Below are 10,947 nucleotides of genomic sequence, written 5' to 3' on the forward strand. Positions count from 1 at the left end.
TCATGCGTAGTCACATTTACACATATTCTCTAGATTAACTGACATGAAGAAGACATACGTATGAACTCTTCTTCAGTTTCTTAAATGGGCTTTCAAAGGTTTCTGGGAGGTTTTCCCATTAAGGAAGCCACTGACTTACTGTGCAACTTTGGTGGAAAAAGTACAATTTCTTTCTGTGAAAATAGCAATACCTTAATGTCAAACTAGTCCATTAAAAGTTGTGCATTCAGATAAAGTATTAAGCGTTATTGGTAAATAACATATAAGAGTATTGATTATGTTGGTTATGCATATGCAGTATTTTAAGGGCGAAAAATAAAACAGACATTCTGCTCTTCCATTGTTTTTTGGATACATTTAGTACATCTACAAACATAAATGACAGTTTCCTAAAGCCGTAAAACAGAGCAGCAAGTGTTAAATGAGGTGATGTCATCAGGTGACAAATGAGAAAATGTTGATGTTGCTCCTACAACATCAACACAAAATGTTTTATATGAGAGATCTGCTCTAGTAGCCAGATGCCATCTACTGGCCAACTACAGTGATAGCATGCTTCTCCAATGATTTAGCTCCAAAACAACAGTACATGTGTTTTACTTCATCATAAATACCAACATGTATTGGTGCAATTGAAAGATCTAGAGGTTATTTTTAGGACTAGCTCATACACTGATGATTTAATAGACCAACATCTGGATAATTTAAGTTCTTTAGATATCACAAACAGTAACACAAGGAAGCATTTTTGATCTAACATGGAAAACAGAAACCAATTAAATCTTTTTTGTGAGCGTCTGCTGAACAAATTTCTGAGGGAGCCGATGATACACTTAAATACACAGCAGCAGCACTATATCTGGAGTCTTCCTGGTTCCATAATTTAGCTGATACATATTTCATAATGTTTGAGATAAATGCAGCCGTGAAAAAATCTTTTGTGTGTGTGTGTGTGTGTGTGTGTGTGTGTGTGTGCTTATCAAGAGGCCTTAATCAACTGATATTGCTTAAGTCTGGCTGGTATCTTTGAGTGAACTTGATATTACTGATAAACTAGCGATGAATACATAAATTAAGACTTTTCTTTGAAGTGCCCCACAGGGATGACGAGAGCAAAGTGAGCCTTTGCACTTTGTCCTATACTATGGTAGTGTTGCTCAGTAGGGATTGTTCCTGCATGGGTTAGGTTGTTCGGATGTTGACATGAACTAGACAGACAGCTGTCTGAGCGCACATAATGAAATATGATCTTGTGCCCTGGTGGTAAAGAATCATTGCAATGCACAGTAGAGGGTAAAACACACACTTGTTCTGCTGTAAGGGTTGGTTTATGTTTTTGACCGTAGGGTCCCCTTGTCTTTGCATGATTCAGTACAGCCTTGTTGAAAAACACCCCTATGGTAAATCCCCAGTAACAGCTGTGTGCATGTGTGCATACAGTTTGTGTGTGTGTGTGCGTGTGTGTGTGTGGGTGGCTGAGAAACTGCATGGGCTATTGCTGCACTGCACATTCTTGGGGAACAGCTGTGGAATATTTGACCGCTGGCTGCATCAGGATTGTTTTACTCATTTGCTGACTTGTTGATGAATGGGCACCTATGAAGCTTTATGGATGCCTAATAGGTCCCACTCCTTTATTATAAGAAACACTCATAAATGCCGAGGCAGGCGACGTATGACTCATGATGAACAAGAGGAGGATAACGTGCCTCTAACTGCATTATCATTTATGAATTTAAAGCAATTATTTCAACTCATGAGCATAATTTTCTTGATTTATTGCTGAAGTCTTTTCCTCGAGCACTCAGCTGGAAAGATTTACAATACAGAAGGCTATTCTAAGAGTGGGAACATAGTGTTACCAATCACAGCCAATGCCATTTGGCTGTGGCCCAAATATAATGCCTTTTGAGTAAACAAGGACACAAAGCACCAAAGCATTTAAGGAATGTTTACTGAGTGTGTTTAATCAGTATGGTTTGTATCTAATGTGTGTGACCATTTTAAGCTAAATATACCACAGGGGTCAGTACTGGTACAACATATGAGTCATTGTCAGGATTCAGTCCTATTCAACTAAATCACGCTCACAAGGGGAATATATATGAGATTATGCATACCAAAACATAAGAGCATTACTCTTCCACACTCCACAAGATTTGGAACAGACGCCAATTACACTATGGCGACTTCCCCTCAATGAAAAATATACATGCAGGCATGAAATATCTCAATCACCACTTGTTGCTGATCCTACACCTGCATATAATGAGATGACTTTATAGGTCAAACGGCTACTTCTTGGGTACACTGAGAAAAACAAGCCCAACCGCAATGTATATAAATCTATCAGTTACATAACGGATATTTGGAGAGCTGCCAAGTGGAACCTCTTTGTGTTAATATTAGGAACCACATGATATTGATATTGGTATTAGAGAACTTACGACCAACTGTACATACAACTGTACATACTTTCACCTGTACATGTTGTACCTGCAGTGGAAGACATGCCCTATTTATAATGTCAAGTCAAAGTTATGAATAGCCCAATATCTCAATTCATGACTCAAGGGGCTGTATACATAATAAAAACAGCAATGACCAACATTAGCAAGACACAGACTGTATATAAGTAAGCTTAAGGACATACAAAGCATTCAAAACAGAAAGGTTAGACACACACAACATATGCAAGAAAAAAGAAATGTACAAGAAAAATAATACAAAAAAGTGTTCAACTGTAAGTTGGATAACCGTAATTTAGTGTTTTAGGTTCAAACTAAGTGAAATTTAAGGGTGTTTTGAAACAATGTGTTTTGATTTTACTTTTGAATGAGTCGACTGACTCTGCCTCTTGAATTTGGAAAGGAAAATGTTTCCAAAGAAGAACCTAGTAAGAGAATGCCCCACCACCTACTGATGATTTATGTAATTTTGGAATAGTCAAGAGACCAGCATATTGAGATCGTACAGCCTAAGTATATGACGAGTGACCAGAGGTGATACGATAGTCAGTCTAATATTCTATAAGTTAAAAGTAGGCTCTTAAAGTCTGATCTAGCAGGGAGTCAATGTGGTTGTGAACAGGGTCAGATAAGATCAAATGGTCTAGTTTTGGTAAATATCCTAGCAGCAGTATAGTTTGTAGAAGTTATAGTTTACAAATAGTTGATTTGCACAAGCCAGAGAATAGTGTATTGCAGTAATCAAGCCTAGATGAGATGAATGCATGTGCAAGTGTTTTACCATTAGCCATGGAAAGAATGGACAACTTTTTGGAAGTAATATGCAGTTTTAGTAATATCGTTGATTTGTTGGGATTAAATAGGACGCTGAGATTTCTAATGCAAGGGCTTCATGATGTAATGGGAACCACCTATATTCAGACATTTATTTTTGTATTTCCATTTTTTTCAGCATTTATTAAAAGGAAGTTTGATGACATCTATTGTTTAATATCCGATATGAACTCTTCCAGTTTGAGTTCAGCATCATTGATGTAAGCATGAAAATAATCAAAACAGGATTTACAAGGTATGTATGGAAATGACATATAAAAATATCTGCTGTGAAATCTATACACTACATAATAGAGTTTGTTTGCGTTTCTGAGATATCTGAAAAACATCTGTCATTTTTTAGAAGATTGTTTTTAACACAATGTTTTTAACCCTCCTGTTATGTTCGTTTTTTAGGTACAGCCATATTGTTCGCGGGTCAATTTGACCCGGTGCATGTTTAATCATCCAAAAGTGGTCAGAAACCAAAAAATCCTAATAAATATAGTTTGTACCTCATCACCAACTCCCTTACTAACAATTCAATCAGTATTTAGTGGAATGGAGTTATTCACCCCTCCATAGATCATAGTTCAATTAGGATAACTCACTCGTTTTCATGAAAAATACATGTTCAAACTATTTTTTAGATACTTTGGAAAAACCTAGATATAAATTGCATTAGTCTACCATAACATGTATTTATTTCTGAAATGTTTGTACATTTTGAAACTTTCTTTTTTTCATGGGGTAAAAAAAGATAGATAAATAGAGATGAGACACCTCTGCTGTTCAGGGTCATATTGACCCACTCACTCAAAATCAAGCCAAATGAATACAAAAGGATTTGTATTGAAAGTAAACATTTATAGTGTTAAGAAACAGAAATTTACAAAAATGAACAAGAGATGAGCCCAATGAACGAGGTGTGTGTGTGTGTGTGTGTGTGTGTGTGTGTGTGTGTGTGTGTACGTTTGTCTGTGTATCTGTGTCTACACAGCACACGAGTGACATGTCGTAACGGTGTGCTTTGTTCAAATACATTTTGTCTTTATAATATTTTTGGCAGACAGTCTTGGCTGACGTATATTGGTGAGGATGATCACTGTATTTCACAATTTTTGACACGAATGTCTCGCTTGGAGTAACAGGTATATCAGTTTCCTCATCTGATGGTTCATAATCAGTACCATTATAATCTGAAGTGACCTCAAGATGGTCTTCATCTTCAGACACATCCTCCTCTAGTTCACTGTCGTGATCAAGGATGTGCTCCAGAGCCTCCAGAGCCTCATCCTTTGTTTCTGTTGCTCATGTTGTCCTACAGTAAGCTGCTGTGTTGTATGCATCTGCAGAGTGTAATGTTGGTAGGACTCCCAAGCAACCCTCCCCTGCTAAGTGTGGGCGGAGTTTATAAAAGGTTCCCGTCAAAGTCAAAATAGTATCTGTATTTCTCGCACAGGTGGGGTTGTGAGAAATAGTGTGTGTGTGTGTGTGTGTGTGTGTGTGTGTGTGTGTGTGTGTGTGTGTGTGTGTGTGTGTGTGAGAAATGGGGTGAAACATGGTGGGAGGGAGTAAGAAATACTTTGTCTCACGTTTTCAAAGACAGAAATGGTCTAAACTTGACACTTCTGACCCCTTATAGCCTCCATTTTCACTGCCGGATCAAATTGACCCGAACATCATCTGTTATAGAAACCTGCAGGAGGTTGTTGCAAATGAATGATATTTTTTTTTATTTCTTTTAAACGTTGATTACACTAAGTAAGGCAAGCAGAAGAAGTTTCATACAGAAAAAGTACTTTAAAATATTTTTTCTAGATTCTAGTGACTAATTCTAGTCAATTTGACCCGGAACATAACAGGAGGGTTAATATAAAGAAGTCTTCTCGATTTCCTCCCAATGCACTTGATAGAAAATTGGGATATGCATACACCACATACAAATTGCATTTTTGTCAGACAAATGTGCTTGCTGTAGTTCTCAAACACACATTTTAAACACATTGCATTCCACTATTTGGCACATATCATTGTATAAAGTATTTGGATTTTATTACCCAACAAGTGTGACTATTAATCACTTGGCTTATTCAACAATGTAATAATCAATGAAGTAATACGTTTAAAGTTTTGAAAGAGATATTATTAAAAGAATAGTCTTTTTTAACTTTTAAATTCTGACTTGTCACTTTAGTAAAAGCACAGGTGTACATATTAAAATGAATGATGGCTCAATTCCATTTAGCTGCTTTGATTTCAGGATTCTGGTATTGTGCATGCTGGTTCACTGTCACTCTCGCTGGACCACTTGAATAGCACAAAGCCGAGTCAAAATGTCTGCTGTGAGAAAGGCTGTGTTAGAAACAAAGACACAAGCCCAATATTTGCCGACATGTGATTTACTGTGTTCTCTGGAACATTGCATTTTGCGACAGCACTCAGTCGATTGACAACAAAAAGTTACACTCAAAGCTTTGCTAGAAAACTCAGATTTTCATGTACTTATGTTGCCAACAGTGAAGTGGTTCACTAAAGTCTCTCCTATTCCAGCACCATGGACAGGGTTCTGCCACTGAGGCAGCCTGTGGTTTCTCTGCCGAGAACATCGGTCAATCATTAATAAGTGTGTTTGTCATATAATCTTCATTTCTTTATATGTTTTACAACAGAGTGGGTACTATTGTTTATTGTTGCTGTTGATGCCACTCGATGACTAGAACATAGAAATGCCTTAATTTGAAATGAATCACAATATCATTAACCCCCTCAATGGGCCCATGTGATGTCCGGTGATTGACCTGAGAATGGCCTCAGCCTGGTACTTCCTGCCATTTCTCCACTCTGTTTTTTGCACCGACATGAATGTTGAACATGTTTCCTGTTTTGCTGTGTAGGACACGACCATTTAAAATAAGAGAGTTCAGTAGTAAAGAGGAGTAAATGATAAAGAATAGTGTAGAGACAAGAATGAGCATGAAATCGTACAAGTGATGTTGAGCATGTGTTGAAATATGTTAACATTATGACGACAATGCCAAAACAGGATGTTATAGAACTTTATAAAAGCATTATTAAAAAATAAGTTAATAATAGTAAGGAACAGCCAACAACAAAAATGTCAAACACCCTTTCTTTAAAGGAATAGTTCAAGAGAGGGTAGATGAAAGATTGATACCACTCTTGTGTCTTTGCGGTAACGTTTAAGCTACAGCCAGCAGCTTCTAGCTTAGCTAGACAAAGTGGGAAACAGCTAGCGTGACTCTGTGCAAATCCATTTAAACAAATGTGTAAAGGTGAGATTTCACAGTTGACTGAAGTATGAATATTGCATAACTGTGTTGGACAGTGTCCACTATTCTACTGTTGATGCAAGCAGCCTATATGTGATACTGTCAGGCTGTGGTTGTGCTCAGGCCTGTTTCTAAAAGATGGCTGCACTGGGTCTCTCCAGAAAGTTTGAGAAGTATGACAGGAATGAAATAAACTGGAGAAAAAAGCAGGAAAATCTACTCCAGAAATTAAAAACTCATGAACACTTGAGTCTTACCGTGCCTCAATGTTATTTCACTACAGCTTTATTCATTAAATGAAAGATTAATCCTCTCTCGTTTTTTCTCGACTCCAACCCTCGTCTGCTCTTCTTGCATATTCAGGTTTGCATGGACGTGATGTTCAGCGCAGGCAGTCAGAAAGGAACACGGGGTGACAGGGCATTTTGTTCCTCCTGCTCACCCCCTGAGGAAAGTAACAAAACGCTGCATTCTTTCCACAGATCCTTATGATAACAGGCTGTGCACCCTTTGAATAGCAGGTAAACTTATTATTAATGTGGGCCTTGAATTCCAGGACCATTCATCCGTCTCAGGCTCCTTTTGAACTCAGAAATGTGTTTGCTTGTCACACAGCCGAATCACACAAGCCATCTAAAAGGACTTATTTTACCTCAAATTATCCCTCAAGTATACTTTCTTTGCGGGAAGGACTTTATTTACACAGTGTGCATTTCCAAAGCAAACAGAAGGCCATACATTTGAAAAAAGGACAAAAACAAGATGGATGTAAATTTTTTACTTTTTAGTCTCAATTTATCATTACAATAAAACTCTTCTACAGACAGGTACGAAGATACAGACTTGATTTCAACAGATTTAATATACACTTGCACACAAGAATCTATTATAAAGAAATACAACTTTCAGTTCACTTTTTAGAGAATTCTAAAAAGTGTTGAAAAAATAGCTAACTTCAAGTTTCAACATGTATCCGCAAAGTCAATCACATATTATATCATATTAATCTCACATTATATAGATTGTAAAATAATAAATGTATTGATCCATAAAATAAAATAAATATGTTTTACAAAAGAACAAGTACTATATGAGAAATTCCTGAACATGTACGTACAGTATGCATGTCATGTTTTTTTTTCTGTTACAGATTTCTGTATCAGTGCCTGCCTGGCCTGTCTGTGCAGTGACACACAGACAACCACCCTGAGTCTTACAGACCAATCGGCCATAATGTCCAAAATGACCACAGGCACAGCGCTCTCTTATCTTGGTAGTAGCTCTTTTCAGTGATGATCCTCCACATCTGTTTACATGATGTGTTTGCAGAACTCTGTCACGTTTTCCACCCTCTACTCCTGGGTACAAACAGACATTTTTGTGGCGCTTCAGGCCTTCCCGCGTCGGACACCATCTTTCAGCAACCTTTTGTTTCCCCCATTTCTGTCAAAGGAGTGTCATTTGTTCAGGTGCTCGCTGCTCTCATTCTCTCACTCTTGCTGCCTCAGCTGGCACATTGTTTAGCGAGTGCTCTTCCTCTGAGAGGATTCATCTCTGTCTGAATCAGGTGAAGCGTGGGCTCTCTTGAACTTGCTGGCCGCAGCTCTGAGCAACAAAAAGTCATTCACATAATTAAAAATATGATCAAAATGTAAGTGAAATGGTGTATATTTTTCTAGGCAATCTTATCATTCTAAGCTCACCTTAGGATGCTGAGGTTGAGTTGACTTCTCTTCACAGATCTCTTTTGGGATGTGACTTCAGGACTGCATGCAAGGAAACACTACAGTTACCAAAAATGACCAGTTCTTTTGAAATCTAAACTCACCCTGACATTGCAGTTTGTCACTGTTTCATTGATGTTGCTGTGGTTTAAGAACACCCCGCCTAAATAGAAGCATCCAACACTATTTCCTTTTTACACTCTCAGTAATCTAAGTCTTATCTTTACGGGCTCACTAAATGTTTTATGTTACAAGAAAACAGTAAACCACATCTGCAGATATCCTTTCTGTAAAGGTTTCTAAATGTCACAGTTTAAACAAGAGACCTTGCCAGCCTCCCGCTATGCTTCCTGTCTCCGTCTGTCACTCAGTCTCTCTACGGTCTCTAGGTGGTGACATTATTTTTGTTGACATTTCTAGGAAACGTAAATTCTCTACATAGTTTTTCATTGCTTTCAAACTGCACCAGCCTGAGCTTATTCTACTCCCTCAGGCCTCAGCAGTGCTGTTTTGATGATCAGACCCTCCAACAAGCAGAATTTACAGAACACAGTAACAATACATTTAATTCCATATTAGCATTGCAGTGAAATGAGATGTTCCCTTACGCTGCACCACTCCTTGTCCTCCACAAAGGGCCATAATACATGCCTTTACTAACCACACATGGAGGCCATACAGATCTGTGTTAAAACACTAACAAGGGCCTGCAACTGATACTTGATAGCTGTGTGGGATGCTTGGGCATCAACTCACCTGTGATGGCAGAAGTTGGTACAGTTAGGATCATCAAGGTTGGCACAGGTGCAGCGGCGAATGGACCTTCTGCGTCGGGACAGAGCGCTGCCTAGACCATAAACTGTTGTCTTACTGCAGAGAAAAAGAAATACTAAGCGTCATGCACATGATATAAACATTCTGCAGACTTTGCTCTTTGATACTTCATGCAGCACTGCCCAGTTGATTATACAATGGCAGTAACAGCACATGTTTATTTTGCGGGTATTGGAATCAAAGTGAGTCAGAGAGTGTGTGTGTGTGTGTGTGTGTGTGTGTGTGTGTGTGTGTGTGTGTGTGTGTGTGTGTGTGTGTGTGTGTGTGTGTGTGTGTGTCCCTGTGCGTCGCATCCTCTCATGCTCACCTGGGCGTGTTGACCCAGATGATATCCAGGTGGCAGAAGTAGTGGCACTCAGAGTCTAGCAGGCTGCTGCAGGCACAGCGCTTGGTCCTCACCCTCTGTGTTGGGACACCGTCACCGACCTCCACTTCTAGCCGTTTTATCACCGGAAGACTCAGACCTAATGCGAGACAAAGAGCCGTTCAGCAACAGCAATCCAAACGCAGCGTCAACTCCAGCTCACTAAGTGCCTCTGCTCTTTTCCACTTCTACAGTTTCTCAAAACTGATAGATGTGTTACATCACCAGTCTATTATGTATAGAATTTACAAGTTTGAACATTAAAAAGCTCATCAACTATTCTTTACAAATGTATCAGTCTTGATCTTTAACAGTGAGCAAACAGACCTATTTACAGGATGGGAATGCACAAATTAATTTGCTTTTTTATTCTTGCAAATATTATAGACATTCAAAAAAGTATAAAGACTACAACTATTCTTTTTATATAAAAAACCTGCATTAACTGAGGACAACTACCACACTCCTACTACTTGTACTTGTAGTACAGGAATCTATTACAATTTGTAAGTCACAATTTAGCAACAGTAAAAACATCTCATTGAGATAAAATGAGCATCTTTTGTGTAATACATGGATCCTTTTATGTTTCCTGTGCTTCTGTGCTTGCTAAAACATGTGTGAGCACCAACATAGTGATGCTCGTTGCTGCTTAAAGCACAGTGTGGTTGAGACAAAAGCCAGTGTACATATGAATATGTGAGTCCCAGTTTACTGACTAAAAACACAAAAGCTATAGCAAAGGTTTTTGGCACTCTTTCTTCTAGCATAACTGGGAAAGGTCCACTAAAACAATAATATAAAATTGTAAAGTTTAAATAAACTCACCATCTTCCATGGATGCCCAAAGAGTGATGAGAAGAAGAACTGAACTGGTGTGAGAAGACATAGTTGATAGCAGATGGATGAAGCTCTCCAGTGAGACTATTGTCCACATAGATACAGCTGTGTTTCTGATGTGCTGCTGCCGTTTGCCTGCAGGTGTCTGAGCTCGGTCACTCTCTTATGCCTCTACCCTCCCTCACATGATGTCATGACAAAAGCTCCACCCGTGGCCGCTTGCCATGCTTGCCACAGTGTACGAGCCGAGGGTGTTAGAACCTGTGACACATTCCAGGAATATCCGATTCTTTGTTGCCCCTCTGTATGTCACCCGCTGAGTGATCTCATCTCTTTGCTCTTGCTATACATGAGGTTTGAGGGGGAGGAAGAGAGAGATGGAGGAAGACATCAGGACTGCTGAAGGGTTAGTTACCTAATATGTTAGAGTAGAGAGAGGGATCCTGATATGAATATGCTCTAAAAAGTGATTGAGGACCGAGGCATTGCATCCCAAAAGAGATCACTGGGAACACACGTGGGAAGAGATAAGAGGGGAGATGCAGCGATATGCTCATATATGGTGACGTTTTAAGTTGGGTTTTCCCTATGCTAGTTTTTTTCAATTATAT

General features: G+C 38.8%; 1 protein-coding gene across 1 annotated transcript; it reads right to left on the minus strand.

Annotated features, from left to right (window-relative positions):
• Positions 1 to 7,337: 7,337 nt before the first annotated feature.
• LOC137891307 (endothelin-1) lies at positions 7,338 to 10,467 on the minus strand. Its single transcript, XM_068735861.1, has 5 exons — positions 10,325 to 10,467; positions 9,440 to 9,596; positions 9,055 to 9,168; positions 8,278 to 8,340; positions 7,338 to 8,179 (listed from the first exon to the last, which is right to left on the minus strand). The coding sequence occupies exons 1-5, from the start codon at positions 10,431 to 10,433 to the stop codon at positions 8,095 to 8,097; spliced, it is 528 nt and encodes a 175-aa protein (XP_068591962.1). The 5' UTR covers positions 10,434 to 10,467; the 3' UTR covers positions 7,338 to 8,094.
• Positions 10,468 to 10,947: the final 480 nt, after the last annotated feature.

This window comes from Cebidichthys violaceus, unplaced genomic scaffold (genome assembly GCF_023349555.1).
Source record: "Cebidichthys violaceus isolate CVI_PGR_0920_01 unplaced genomic scaffold, fCebVio1.0.p SCAF_7, whole genome shotgun sequence".
Lineage (NCBI taxonomy): Eukaryota > Metazoa > Chordata > Actinopteri > Perciformes > Stichaeidae > Cebidichthys > Cebidichthys violaceus.

Bases quoted from the DNA above. Each gene is read 5' to 3' on its own strand.
- LOC137891307 (XM_068735861.1), bottom strand. From the start codon at position 10,433: ATGTGGACAATAGTCTCACTGGAGAGCTTCATCCATCTGCTATCAACT. The intron at 8,341-9,054 runs GTGAGTTGATGC...CCTTGCATGCAG, and splicing joins ACCAACTTCTGCCATCACAG to TCCTGAAGTCACATCCCAAA. The intron at 8,180-8,277 runs GTGAGCTTAGAA...TTTGTTGCTCAG, and splicing joins CTCAACCTCAGCATCCTAAG to AGCTGCGGCCAGCAAGTTCA.